This window comes from Harmonia axyridis, chromosome 4 (assembly GCF_914767665.1).
Source record: "Harmonia axyridis chromosome 4, icHarAxyr1.1, whole genome shotgun sequence".
In the NCBI taxonomy this organism is placed as follows: domain Eukaryota; kingdom Metazoa; phylum Arthropoda; class Insecta; order Coleoptera; family Coccinellidae; genus Harmonia; species Harmonia axyridis.
Window position 1 is genome coordinate 20,990,698 of NC_059504.1, and position 15,617 is coordinate 21,006,314.

At 33.5% G+C, this 15,617-nt stretch overlaps 2 protein-coding genes across 3 annotated transcripts in view; one reads left to right on the plus strand and one right to left on the minus strand.

Moving 5' to 3' along the window:
• The window catches only part of LOC123678825 (myosin-VIIa), a 53,800-nt gene extending 47,664 nt beyond the window's left edge, over window positions 1–6,136 (plus strand). For both annotated transcript variants that reach the window (XM_045616061.1, XM_045616063.1), the window contains one exon: window positions 5,697–6,136. In XM_045616061.1, coding sequence (XP_045472017.1) covers window positions 5,697–5,903 — 207 coding nt within the window. In that variant the 3' untranslated portion in view covers window positions 5,904–6,136. The remainder of the gene's footprint in view (window positions 1–5,696) is intronic.
• A 3,482-nt stretch (window positions 6,137–9,618) lies between these two features.
• Window positions 9,619–13,764, minus strand: LOC123678827 (suppressor of hairless protein). Its single transcript, XM_045616064.1, has 3 exons — window positions 12,497–13,764; window positions 11,720–12,115; window positions 9,619–9,985 (listed from the first exon to the last, which is right to left on the minus strand). The coding sequence occupies exons 1-3, from the start codon at window positions 13,340–13,342 to the stop codon at window positions 9,725–9,727; spliced, it is 1,503 nt and encodes a 500-aa protein (XP_045472020.1). The 5' UTR covers window positions 13,343–13,764; the 3' UTR covers window positions 9,619–9,724.
• Between the last annotated feature and the right edge of the window lie 1,853 nt (window positions 13,765–15,617).

Sequence of the window (15,617 nt, forward strand, 5' to 3'; positions counted from 1 at the left end):
CAAGGCTTGGTATTCAAATTTAAAATCATTGTATTCGCGTCTCTTGACTATTTTATTAACAGCAATTTTTGATATATTCCATTAACTGGCCACAGTTCTCGATTTTTTTTTCTGGGTTCAATTGAATTTGGGTCAGAACATTGATATTGTTGATAGACTTGTTTTTTCTTACATACACACCAGTAAATTTGGATAACAGTCAAAATCAACTGAAAATCAACTTTGAATGATATTGTATGATATATCGTTGAATTCAGCGCTAAAAGTTATTTCGAAAAGTGTCATAAAATATGCAGGTCCGTATTGAAAGAAATGAGGTTGAGGGTGGCCCAGGGAGTACGAAACGTTGAATACGAAATCTGATTAAGTCAAATTGAGGATAATTTACTGTCGAATAAAAAATTCCTGTAACATTTTTTGATAATATTTGAAATAAAGTGGGAAAAAAGGAAAAATCAAAATGACAGAATTTACTTTTCTTATGATATCTCAATAACCGGCCCTGATAATCTCGATTTGTTTGAACTGCTTGATAATGCTTCTATGCATGCAACTTTTTCTCCATTTGGCCGACCTTCTAACTCTTATTGTTTGAAAGTTACCAATACAATCCCATTAAAAAAGTGGCCACTCAGTATAGAAGAGGATAGGTCCAATAAACCCACATAAAATAATCCAGCTGGATATTTCCATAAGTTTGTCCATGATTGTTAATTCTTATGATTGTTAATTCGTTGTTATACGATCAACGATCTCAAATGACAAAAACGGATAAATAATTTCAAAAGTTTGCATGCTGAAACAAGTTCTGTTATGTTTTCGTTTCGGTCTCTAAAAAACTCGATTGAAGTGATGGATGATGAATTTGTCGAGTTTCTAACAAATTTCAATTGATGATACATTCTAATTTCTTACCGTTCATTTCTAAACAGTAGTACAAACTGTATATAAAATAACTTCTTGCAGTTTATAAATTTGTTGTTATTGTTGATCCTTGTTGTGTTACAAAAGGTTGATAAAAATATGGAATCAGAATTCAATGGCTGCCTAGAAACAAAATATTAATAATTGCAACACATGAATACTTGAGATTCATTCAAAAATGAATGCTCTTTTAAACCGCTACCTACTCATTCTAACGAATTTTGGACTCGTAAGAGGAAAATTCGCGTTTTGAGGACATCTTCTCAAAAACTTTAAGAAATTTTGACGTCATAAATAAAAGTTATGAATTTTGTTCCTAACTTCATCCACACACTGTAGGTATATCTTCAAATATGTTTTAAAAAGTTTTCAAGGTTACTCAGTTCATCATTCCTTTCGTTCAAAATTGGATTGATTGTTGAATTCAAAGAGAAACTATCAATTAATAAGAAAAGACTCTTTGCTAAAATGCTTAGTCACATATGTGGATAATCGGACAAAATGGTTCAAAAATGGAGAACATGAAGAAAAACAAGTATCAAACAACCATGTTTCAATGAACAAAAAAGAAAACCCAGAGAAAAACGATAATAAATACCTGGGAATGATCATTGATAAGCACCTGAACTTCAATGAACAAATCGAAGTAGTTGGAAGAACAGCAAAGCAGATCGATTGATTTTATACCCACCCATCAATAGAACAAGTATGTAAATTGAAAAAAGTAAGGATATGCAAGTCAATAATTAGACCAACAATGACATGCGACAGTGAAAATGTCATTACGAACAAAATAAAATCAACAATTTGGAAAACTATAATATAAAGCCAAACACTGAAGGAAGTGTTAGACGCTAGACAAGAAGATAAGGAATACGACAGGCCACAGTAGAGACGCCAACATCAAGGATAATATACTGACAAAGAAACTGCAACACCTAGAAGGAGCTGTTTAAATTTCAATTTTTTTGTAAAACATAGATAGTATAGCAAGAAGTAAATGATTGAAATTTGGAGAAAAAACGAAGGGTATATAATTTTCTTTAATGATTTTGTTAATATGTAATATGAATGTGTTTCTCCACCGCGATTAATCTATACACTTCCCAACACGTCTCGGCATTGATACAATAAGATGGTCTATTTCTTCTTGAGGTATAGTATCCCAAGCTACCTGTACTTCATCTCTGAGAGCCGCAAAAGTCCGTGGGGCTGGGGTAAATTTCCAAGCCTTCTACCCATGATTTCCCAAACTTCGAAAAAGTTTAAACTAACTCTGGCAACATGAGATCGGGCATTATAATAATAATAATAATGACTTTATTTTCACAATCAAGTTTTTTTTTACAGAATATTCCCTTCAAATAGGAAATTATATGTAAAAAAAGGCGGAGTTCAGTAATGCACTAGACTAAGTGCATATCCTGTTCATTCTCGAGCCGGTTAAGGTAAGGGAGAACATATGGCTCCACTATTTCTTGAAGATAACGAAACGCTGTCATGTTACCTCGAATAAAGACTAAAGGCAATCTACTTGCATGTGCAATAGCACCCCATACCATAATGCCTACTGTCCGGTGTACATGATGCTCAACTCAAACTGAGTTTCACGTTTTTCTCCCCGACGTCGTCTAACCCTTTTTCGGCGACCATTCCACATTCCAATGTTGACGTTCTCTGTACCACTGTTATCGTTGCCGGCGATGCTCAACCGTCAGAGATAGCTCCTCCTGGGTGTTGCAGTTTCTTTGTCAGTTCGTTTGGTTTATATAGGCAAAGTGCAAAAAGAGCATAGGTACGATAGAATGAATGATCACGAAAATAGCAGAATAAAGAAAATGAAAAGAGAAAAGCAATGAGAATTATGTTAGAAGAATACCTGAAATGAACTTAGGGAAAACGAGGCGAAATGAAAACATGAAAAGCGAACAGAGCATGAAACTAAATACAGCAGAACTTAGTTCTAGTCTGTGAATACATTGATACAGAATACTATTAAGTCACCACGCTCCGTTATGGAGATGAAGGTGTATATGGCAGGCAACATTGAGTTGCCATAAGAACGATTCCGTCAATGGTCCCGGTCTTGGATGAAACACCGCAATCTCCTAAGAGAGGTGGCACTAAAAAAAAAGGATGAGAACTCCTCGCCAAAATATATTTTGGATCACCAAACTCGATGAAAATAACACTTTGATTCCCCGCGGTTTTGAGCTTTTTCATTCACTTCCGTGGATTAAAAAATATAGCTCATTGTTATTTTTCAAATCGACACACTGTATAAAGATGACACCGGATAATTCAAATTGTATTCTTTCCATACAAACGAAGTCCCTGAATGGGAAAAAATAACATTCTTGTTATTCTGTGGGAAAATCTGGAAATGAGGTAGCTGGATAAGAGGCAATAATATTCTGTAAGAATAATAAGATTCCCACCGTTCTCACGATGGGTGCATGTAAAATTGAAGCACTTCCTGCTATTAAGACGAGCGTGTTCATTCATTAGACTCCTAGCTTAGTAATTAGTGAATAGCAAATATTAATAATTTAATGAATAATTAGCGGTTTCTGATTGTCTTGTCATTGAGGAATTTTTCTTATGCAACATCTCCTCACGAAAAACATTAGATAATGCTTTCAGAACAAGCAACACATGAGGTTGGAGAATTTTTGCAGTTGGTCTTTCCAGTTTCGCCTGCATTTACGCTTATTCGCATAAGTTTTTAGGTAAATATAGAAAGAATAAAAGAGAAAGAATCCTATGAATTAGGACTCAGGAACGCTTTGTTTTTTAACAAAAAAAATATTTCTGTAACGTTTGAAAATTTTTGTCGTAATTTTGATGGGATAGGCACAAGAAATTGAAACTCATTTTCAAAGAAAACTTTTTATGTTCACCAATAAATTTCATGCTTGACTGATACAAATTTTGAAAATTTGATGTTTTTCCATAATGATTAAACAGGCCGATTAAAAAGTCCCCGATCTACCATAGTAAAACACATTTTTTTGATAAAATTCTATTCGATTATTATTCAACATAATGCCTTCGAGGGCGATATAGCGATTATAGAGATCTTCCAACTTTTCGATACCAGTTTTGTGGTACGATTACCCTTTCGCTACAAAATAGGCCTCAGTTTCGGCGATTACTTTTTCATTGGCGCTAAATTTCTTTCCAGCGATCATTCTTTTGAGATCTGAGAACAGTGAAAAGTAGCTGGGGGCCAGATCTGGCGAATACGGTGGATCCAAAAGCAATCCGCAGCCCAAATTCATGCAATTTGTGACACGGCGTATTGTCTTGATGAAACAGCATCTTTTTTTTCTTCTAATGGGGCAGTTTTTTAACGATTTCATCATCAAAACGATCCAATAACGCTATATAATAATCGCTGTTGAGGGTCTGGACCTTTTGAAGGTAATAATTGAATAGTATACCTTGCGCATCCCAGAATACTGATGTCATAACATTGCCAGCTGACTGTTGTGTTTTTCCTCGCTTTGGATTCGGTTCATCGTGTGCAGTCCACTCAGCAGATTGTCGATTGAACTCCGGAGTGAAATGATGAAGCCATGTTTTATCCATTGTCACATATCGACGCAAAAATTCAGGTTGATTGCACTTAAACACTGCTCAGAATCATTAACACGTTGTTGCTTTTGATCGCTTGTGAGCTCGCACTGCACCCATTTTGCACACAGCTTTCTCATGTACAAATATTCGTGAATGATATGATGTACACGTTCCGATGATATCTTCGCAATGTCTGCTATCTCGATCAACTTCACTTTACGGTCATTCAAAATTATTTTGTGTATTTTGTGATTTTTTCGTCGGTGACAGCCTCTTTTGGGCGTCCACTGCGTTCGCCTTCTTCGGAGCTCATTTCACCACGTTTGAACTACCATACCAATCAATGATGGTTGATTTTCCTGGTGCAGATCCCGGAAACTTCATCAAGCCAAGATTTTGCTTGAACTGTATTTTTTCCCTTCAAAAAGCAATATTTCATCAGCACACGAATTTTTTTTTCCATCTTTTTCCAAATAACAAAAGTAGCTACACCCACAATGCAATATCTCACAAACCAATGGTCGGAGTGCTGTCAAATTTTGACAACTTTTCAATCGGACGAATACATTCACAACTTTAAAAATTCAGTTTAATTCAATATTATCATAGCGAACCTATATTAATTTTTTATAAAATGTTATGGAAAAACTGTCGAACTTCAAATGTGAATGAAATGAAAGAAAATTGTGAAAATTCCAAAAAATTTTCGACAAAGCGAAAACAGTAGTTGGAAGAATACCAAAATTTTGTGAAATGGATAGCAAAAAACTGTGTGGAATGTATTAATGAATAAATCAGAGAGTGATGCGTAGCACACGACGCCATTTCGGGCAAGCACAAAGTCACTTCACACTCCCCTGTCAATACCGACGATACCTCGGAGGAGGATGTTCTCCGGGAAAGAGAGGGAGAGAAGAAGCGAGTTGTGAGGGAGGAAGAGCAAGGCTTAGCGTTGTTAGGTACCCTACACTGTAAATATACTGCTCCGAACATCAACAATTCTTCTGACAGAAGCCAAACAAATAACAAATTAGCATGACGACATAAGATCATTTTTAACCCAATAAATCAAATAAACTTTTTGTCAGCTGTCACAAAATCTTAACAACCTAAGAAATAGATATATATGTATCTCATTATTTTTCCTTCAACGTAGAGTATAATGTGGAGTAACATTTGTTTTTTTTTTTCAGGAAATTCTGGTCACTCACCCTTTCACAAGGATATCGAATTGGTCTTCAGGAAACACCTATTTCCACATGACGATAGGCAATCTAGTGAGAGGGTCGAAGCTGCTCTGCGAAACTTCGTTAGGTTATAAGATGGACGACTTGTTAACCTCGTATATCTCTCTGATGCTGACCAATATGAACAAACAGCGTAGCATCCGAGTCAAATAATAAGTACCTATATTTTTTAGTCGATATTTTTCCACTCAACACTGCAATACTACAAGTGAAATTAGGTTCTTCGAGAAGTAAAGGGCTTTCTCCGTCCATTGTTATAGTCAATTATTACAGTTAGTTTTATATTGGTTAGGAATTAAATACTCACGAATTTCTATCTGTATATGAAGATTGATAAAAACATATTTATTTGAAGATGTATATTTGAAATAAATTTATGATTAAAATTGGTTCTATTCTATTTCCGTTTAACCTTTTTCGAGTATTATTCTATTTGATTGGCGGAATGTTCGTAATGAACTAGCATTTCTTAATTTATATGGATTTTTTCTTCATCCCAACTATTTTAGACTTCTGTGAGTCCAAACAGAAGCTTAGAGATTGTACGAGTTAGGAGAACCGACTATGTTCTATATCCCATCAGCACTGTTTTTAATCACACAAAAATTAAAAACTGCTGTGCATTATTTTCCTTTCGATATGAATATGTTAAATAATTCGAGGAAATGAAATCTATTGGACAAAACTCTTACACTTCTTCTTGGAATCAGAAAAAAAAAATTATATTCAAGAAGTTTTAGGAGACTGGTGCGAAGACTTCTTATTCAAAAATAAAATAATCATATAAAAAAGCTGATCTAAACCACAACATGTTTGGTCAAATGAAAAGACGCCTATGCGAAAATTACCTTTTAACTAAATAGCAAATATTTAACAGATTAGATCATTCTTTGCAATTGGCCTATTTATGAAGTGAAAAATGTCGGTATTAGGGTATTACATATTTTGTTAAAAGTGCAATAAAATCTACCTCCATCGAACAAATTTTTGAAGCTTATTTACACTTTCATTCTACGAGATGAAGGATTCAAATTGAACTACATAAAAATTCCAAAACTGATGTCAATTAAAAATAGAGCACCAGAATATTTCCATACACTTTATTCAACAATAGTTTATGTCTAATTATCAATCTCCTGCGTTGTATCCTACTTTATCCCTCCAGCTTTCTAAATTAACAATCAATGCAAATGCCAACAGAATCCATCTAAAAAAATTACATACTCTATTCGCCATGAATAGAGCTCTCTGAGAACGGGAGCAATAGTTATTATGACAATTTAAAGTTCTACTCATTGTCTCTTCAAATTCCCACATTCAAATTTAATAGTTTTGTTTTCGAATCAAGATATCACAGTTTTCTCACAATTCATCTTGTGGGAACTTCCTTGAAAGTGTGTTTAAGTGTATGGGAAAATGCACAACTTCCTCATTTTTATTCATAATGCAGAACAGGAACGAGGAAAAAATAACAAGTTATTCATTCAAATATTGAAATGAAATGTCTTTGGAAGAATCACCTTCTGGGTTTTTGATATATTGGGTCTAAATAAATAATTATTTTTCTATTACTAAATATTTTAATCTGTTTTTCTATAAAATATGCAGCATACTGTACAGATATTTATTTAATCAATTCAAGAATTATATTCTCTTTGAAACTTTGTACAAAATTTTTATCTAATTCTAATATTCGATGTATTCTAAAACAATGTGAGAAAATAACGATAAAATCTATAATTTTATAAATAATTGTTTATCGTTACTTTCATTTAGATTCGAGAGGATTAAAAAATAAATGAGCAATCAGTTGTTAGCTGTATTCTTTACCCTAAGTGAATGCTTTGGTCTTTATTATTATATTAAATAGAAATTCGGGATGTCTTCTCAAAAAGTAAAATAACAGTCATCATAATTTACAAAAAGAGAGCAAATAGTTTTTTTTTCCCGATTCAAATCTATCACATTCATTTCCAATGTGTAGTTTGTTCCCTTGTTGATCATTGGAGTATTTTGAGGAGACACAGTCGTCTTGTATTAAAATTATTCTAATTGTCTCAAGTGGAGAGCTTTTTAGTATTTGCACACAATCAAAAAAAATATCACAACAAAACCAAACAGATCAAAAAATCTGAAAATCACGATTTAAAACTAATTGAACTTTCAAATGATAAATTTCCAAATTCTTATTTACTGCAAATAAGACTTTGAGAACCTGAATTATGTCAATAAAAAAATCTATGATTCCAGGTATAATATAACTGCTCATCATAATATAATGAATGTTTTTGAATGCAAAATACATCAATTAACCATAATGATAGCTAATAAGAATAATAACAGAGATTGAATCAAGAACAACATGCATGTCACATAATTAAGAAATGACATGATGCAAGAAATCATTACAGGAAATTTGTCAGGATAATTCAAAAATATCCAAATCCGTCTACAAAAATGAGGAAATTAAATTTGAAAGTTCATAATACGTTATATCTTTTCCAATGAAAAATTCATTTAATTCTTTTTTTTACAAATGGAGTTAAACATTATTGGACAGTTGAAAACAAAAAGAAAGGAGTTGATAGGAAACCTGAATTCCCATGATCGAAAGTTAAACAACCACAAAACCCATTTTATATGAACAAACAATAAATAATTTTCAAAAAATACTGATAACAAGAAAATAAATTATAAACAAAAATGAGTATGAGTTTTGAAGTGCCAAAATTCGTTGTCAAGATATTCTTTAAAATTCATCAGACCATCAAATCCTATATGTTACCTTCGTTAAGGAATTCATTTCTGACAAAAGTACATATTCATTCAATACCTTATTCAAATTTACACTGAATTCTGTTTTATTTTTGAAGAATCTACCAAAACAAGAGAAGCAGGTCATTGAATAATTTGGAATAAGAAGTAAAGGGCAGTCAGAATTTTTGAAGATAATCCATTTTTGCTTTATGTATAAATCAAATGAATCCTATAAAAATTAATTATACAGGGTGTTTCCTAAACATGCGGCAAAAATTCAGGGGGTTGTTCCTTGGACTATTTTAAGCATGTTTTGTCCTTGGATGATTTTTGAAAAACCTCTTTGTTTCGAAGATACAGGGCGAACAACATTTTTCATATTTTTAAAATTAATAATAGTTTAAATAAAAATGCGTACCGCACTGTGTTTACTAAGTAGGTACAATTTATTTTTAAATTTGTTTAACAACATTCCAATTACTAAAAACGGCCAGTTTTTTGACTAAAAATTGATAAGTGCAGATGGTAAAGGAATACAGATTAAACACGGTTTTCATTTGAATTCTGGGTGTAACTTAATAAGAAATGATCCTGGTGTTTTTGAAAGGGTTCGGCAGTCAATGAGGAGAAGATTGGATGCTTGTATGCTGGCTAGAGGTGGTCATTTTCAACAGTTTTTGTAGGTTGAGTTGAATTTTCATGTAATTTTTCATAATAAAATGTTATTATCTGAAATTTTGTTTCCCCTATATCTTCGAAACAAATAGGTTTTTCAAAAATCATCAAAGGACAAAATATTCTTAGAATAGTCCAAGGAACAACCCCCTGAATTTTTGCCGCATGTTTAGGAAACACCCTGACAATGTGTGTTTGATGAGATGAAGAATTTAAAGTATTAAATTTTTATGTCCTGACTATTGTAGGTTGGTAAGACCTCACAGAGCAAGTTGGGTGTGTGAGAAGTCTCTCTCAGTTCAATTTTAAAAAAAAAATACTACTAACAAAACGTTTAGTCAAGAATTTTGAACAATTCTGGAAAAAAATACTGCTACAATAATTAGTAATAGTATTAAAAATTGCACCAATCTTTTGAGAGAGCTGACCACCCATAACCCCTCAAGGAAGCCAAAAAGCAAAACTACCAAGACAACAGGCACTTTTCTACTATTAGAAATAAACCTTTACCACGCAGTTTTCACCCTCAACACATACTTTTTTCAATGCATGTTCCCTGCATGTTGCTGACTCCAACTGTGTTCAGGATTTTGTTGCTGTATGGTCCCCGTCCTCATCACATCGTCTGCTGGACCATAGTGAGGCCTTGGGCCAGGCTCAGGCGTGTAGGTAAAGGTTAAGCCTGTAGCATAAATAATACCATCAGATCTTACCAGAGAAACAGGTACTTGGGTTGGTTGCCGCACCCACAGCCATTCTCCTCTAAATTGGGATATGTCAGGAACAACGCACAGCATGGATTCCTGAAGAATAAGATGATATGATTGTTTTTATGTTTTTCACAACGACTCTCCTAGATTTAAAACATTTATACTAAAAATTAGAAAAAACAATTATTGAGTAACGGCAATTTTAAGTTCAGGGAGGAATATTCTTAATTTAATAAGTAATAAACTAATGATTTGTTCTTCGATTTTTTTATTATTTCCGATATTAAACCTTTACAATGGGGAGAATAAAAATTAATAAAAGAAAAAACCGTGCGACTGCCATCAAGAGTTTTTTTCAGAAACTATCAAAGTTATTTGAATTAAATTCTTCACAAAAATCATGTCCTATACCCTATTTATCCTCTTAGCTCTAGAGATCCATGAATTTTGAACATAAAAAACAAGGAATCAATTTTTGAAAAATCATATGTATCGTGTGTCCCAAATTTTTGTCTAGTGAGGGGATCTCAGAATCCCTTCGAGCTAGAAAAAGGTCGATTTTTTGGAGAATTTATTTGGTGAAAACCGCAACCTCATAAATTCAACTGTTTTCAAGCTAAAACGGAAAATTGGAAAATAGCGTGAGACGAAAAGTTGTTGGGCTCGATTTCTTGGAGAATTTATTTGGTGAAAACCGCAACCTCATAAATTCAACTGTTTTCAAGCTAAAACGGAAAATTGGAAAATGGCGTGAGACGAAAAGTTTTCATAACTTCTTTATTACTGGTGCTATCAACATGTAGAATCCATTGGTGTGATAATTTGTTTTTTATTGCAATTAGTTTTGAAATTTCATACGAACTTGTGTTTTTTTAGATGTAAACCATATGAATTTCTATAAAAAATGAAAAAATCTAACCATGTTAAATCCAGAAACCTTGGTGGCTAGCGAATATTTCATTTATCTGAAGTTCACAGATTACCAAAGATAGAAATTGGTTGATTTGCCGTGTGAAACTGAAACTTCTGATCATTTTTATAGTTTGATAAAAAATGTATATACCATCTTGTAAATTTTTGAAAAGGAAAAAATTAAGCGATTTCATTTGTCATAGAAATTTATATGGTTTACATTTAATAAAACACAAGTTTATAATATAACTTCAAAACTAATTGCAATTAGAAACAAATGATGACACCAATGGATTCTACTGAAAAGAGTGCTTGTAGAACACCAAATTAATTCTCCCAGAAATTGAGCTCGAAAATGTAGCATTTATTTTATTCTAGCTCAAAGAAATTATGAGACACCCAATACAGAAATACTATGCAGAACTATGAAATTTCAAACATCTAATACCATGATTGTATCGATTTCAATTTTTTTTTTATATCTCTTATATGTTTGCAGTTATGAATTTTTCAAAAATCCCCAATGAATATGAACATCTCTTTTACACAAGTAGCTCCATGGTTAGAAGGCTCTTCCAGTACACAGGTTCAATTCCAAGAGGTTGAATCCCTGAATTTGTAATATTTAATAATAAACCATAGTATGAAATTTGCATTTTTTTTTGGTAAAGATTATGGAATTAGTTTTGTGAAGTAGTGATACATAAGTATCATACAGTTCAATGACAATAACCAACTGAAATTTATAAAAAAACTATGTGAAGACTATAAATGAAAAGACTTGTCCTTTTCTGAACAGTAACAAGGAAATTCTAGCATGTCCAACATTTTCATCAATATGCATACAGATCTTTGCCTTCTTGAATAAATTACTTTTACATTTCGAATTTGTTTCAAATGTCTATATTCACATACCTGACATCTATACATAGTTTCCGCTTCAACATCACCAAACCAAACTTGAAGGGAAGGAGAAAAATTATCTCCGGTCAACTCTAACATAGCAACATCACCACCACCATTCAAATGAAGACTATGTACAATAGGGACGGGTGTTACAGGTGACCGGACAGGCCCCATTCCCTCGTAGAACTGATATTCGGCCTTATCAGTAGAAATGATGGTCCAGCATGCCCCGTCATTTATCATTTCCTTATTGGCTTCCTTTGGGCATGGGGTAGCCTGAAACTGTATTATCCTTTCCTGAGATAAGCACAGGTACATTCGCTCTGTGTCCTTCATGTAGAAGGCACATTTGTGGAGTTGGGAAACAGGATCGTCAGCTTCAAGAAGAGCCTGCTGTTTATCCACCTGGAAATATAATTTTTTTTGTATAGTTACAATTGATATTCATCAATTCTATATCAGCCATGGATTATGAACAAATTATTAGTTTTACTACAGTAGAATTGTTGCCAAGTGAAAATCAAAATTAACATTGTGAAAAGTGAACAAATTACAAGCAAATTTTATAAAAACTGTTTACAGGAAGAATGAATTTATGCATGAAATATTTTATGATCTCATCAATTTTCCTACAATTATAAAGAGCTTATTGAAAAATTGTCCTAAGTTAATTAAACAAAAGTGTACGCAATTAAGTTCTTTCGCATACTAAATTCAAATTTTGATATTTTTGTTCATTGACATGGAAATATAGGTCCGTTAGTAAGTAGTAGTACTATTCCTTACCTTCCTGATTATCAATCTGGGCAAAGCCATACCGGTGACTGAGCAAACTAATTTAACAGTGGACCCATAGTGTATGTACCCATCTCTCACTTGAAACTCCTCACTTTCCGACTCATTGTCATCAAGTAGATGTATCGTAAAAGCACCCCACTGAGTAGAACTGGCATGAAAATGTCCGTTTTCCACATGCAGATACCTTGTACTTACAGTTTGTGACCTTAACCGATTAAAAAGTGCCACCTTAGTACCACTAGCTATACACAAATCAGCGTTCTTTAAAGATTGTTTTTTCTTGGAGGGTTTAGAAATAACTTTGATCCTTTTGCTATGAAACACACCGATATCATGTCCTGAACCGTAGAACATCTTCACAGACAGCATGAAATGTTTCCGTTTATCGGAATCTGATATGTACAAAGTTTTCGCAGCACAATACTGTTTCCCATTGTTCAAGTCTAATTGTTGCATGTCTTGGTCGGAGTTACCGATTCCTATGAACGCACACAGCTGAGAGGACTGTTCGGACTCACCCTCCCTGGCCATCTGTTCCTGTCTCAGTCTCCAACCATCTCCGAAGAGGTATATACAGGGGGGTGGACAGAAAAAACGTTTCTCGTTACCATAGGACTTCTGGGCTACTTTGGCGTGGAGTATAACAATAACCATGTCTGATCTATCGCGTAGATACCTCTCCATAGCTTCCCTTGTCAGCCTCCTATCTTCTCTGTATCCCCCAGGCACAACTGCTCCAGAAAACCTACCTCCGTACATTGCCCCCTGTTGGGGTGGTGGTGTTGGGGGTGATTGTCCATGGGCTATCCCAGGCAGCCCATATTGATGGGGCATCTTACTGTTTATTTATTTACAACAAATAACACCAAACACATTTCAAACGTAACTCATGTTGAATTGACTATTTCTTGTACAGGACAATAAAACTAAACAATCGAATCAGCTGTCTTGATTTCAACTAACCCCGATCTGTTTTCAATCCGCCGAAATTGTAGACTACCGTAGTACGTGAGAACCACCAAGCCGGTTGCCCACAACAACCGATACCTCATTCCAGTTTATCTTCAAACACCTGTTTTCGAACTCGATTTTCCGACAGTACAGCCAACCCCACCACTTTCCAAACTCGCGTAATTCCATTCTTGAACGATCTTATTCGACGTGATTCACATATCGACCAGATATCATAGCTTACGGACAGGGATTTCAAGACGTTTTAAACGTGTGCTTCGAGAATGTTTATGAGCGCCTCGTTGTATGATTAACCGATCTCGTAGGGTTATTTAATTTGACAATATTGGTAGCGTTATGCGCCGTTCAGACGGAACCCCGTCGAGCTAAAGGTCGCCATGCCCCATAGGTCGAACTCGATGAACTAATTTTTATATTAAAAAATGGTTTCAGTATGAATTTCCGAAAATATTTAAAATTAAAATGTATATTATGAATATGAATTTCTGAAAATTTTTCAAATAAAAATGTGTGATATGAAAAAATTATATATGGAGTGCAATAGAAGAATATATTTCTAAAAAAGTTTTATATCAAAAAATCTTTCAAAATAATGGCATTGGCATGAATTCAAGATTAGTGAATTGGTGATGACAAATGTGTCCCTCTTATTAATATAGACAGAACCAGAGAAATTCTAAAGTTTGTATTATCGACAGTGTTGCCAGGTGGTTAATTAATTTAGTTATAGTTGAAGTAGCAGAAATCTGTATAAAATATCTTAGAAACTTTTTGTCATTTTTTCTATGATTTAATTAAAAACTGCTTAGAAAATCTTTAGTGAGATTTTATTTTTTTTTTGTATACAGCATCCTTCATTTTATTTATATCTAAAAAATGATGTTCTTTATTTAATGACGATTGTTTCATCATACGATACCATGATATAATCAGGTGATAATTCTTGGATACTGATCATCTAATTATTGAATGAAGTATTCTATGAAGTTTTGTGATAATTTTGAGGATAAAAAATGATATCACCAATTTCAATTCTGCTGACCTGTATCTGCAAATCCTTGCAACAGACTTCTAAACTTTGAATTTGAACTTTTTATTTTCTCAAAATTGGTTTGGTTTCGTTATTCGAATAATATAACTGCAAGACCATTTGCATTTTCCAAAGTTTTTCGAAATCGAACACAAAATTCAAAATTTCGAAGCGTGAGAAAACTTCGAAAACTCAAAGTATCATTTTCAGTTAGCAAATTTGTACCCAATATGAACTATCAAATTTGACATGAAGCGCGCGGAAATGAAAACATATCAGTGCATGGGCGCCCGCAGAAATTTTTCTCAGGGGGGGCAAAATGAAAATTATTGAAAAACGATAAGGCGTCCATGATTGTCGTAGGCGACATACGTATTCCTTTTCTTTCTATTTCTGTATTTATATTTATCAGCAGCGTCTACTCTGAATTTCAAAAGATCACTAAAAGTGGTACAGGTTGAGCAGATTCCAAAAATGTATCACATGTTGATTCCAATTGGTACAGGGTGGACAAAAATACAATAGTTTCGTGTGTGCTCATGAAATAACGCATAATATTCTTTATTAGTTAAATTAACAATATAATCAAAAATACTTATTGTCTAGCGGCAATTGGTTTGAATGTAACACCCTGTAGTTTGTTACATTTTTAGATTAATAAAAATGAGCTGTTTCCAAACATGTTTGGTACTTGTGGTCTAGCAGACAGAATATGAAAGAAATTATTTCTTATTTTTATACATTTTTATTAATCTAAAAATGTAACAAACTACAGGGTGTTATATTCAAACCAATTGCCGTATTTTTGATAATATTGTTAATTTAACTAATGAAGAATGTTACGCGTCACTTTATGAGCACACACAAAACTATTGTATTTTTGTCCATCCTGCACCAATTGGAATCAACATGTGGTACATTTTTGGAATCTGCTCAGCCAGAGTAATCGGAAAATTGAGACAAAATGGGGGTGCTCCATTAAAAAAAAATGACGCTGCGGTCATTACTCGAAAGTAATTCACCCTGTATATTAGATTATTATTTTAAAATACGGTAAATTAAAATAAAAAATCGACCTGTTTCAGGATTATTTCTTAAAATGGTCTG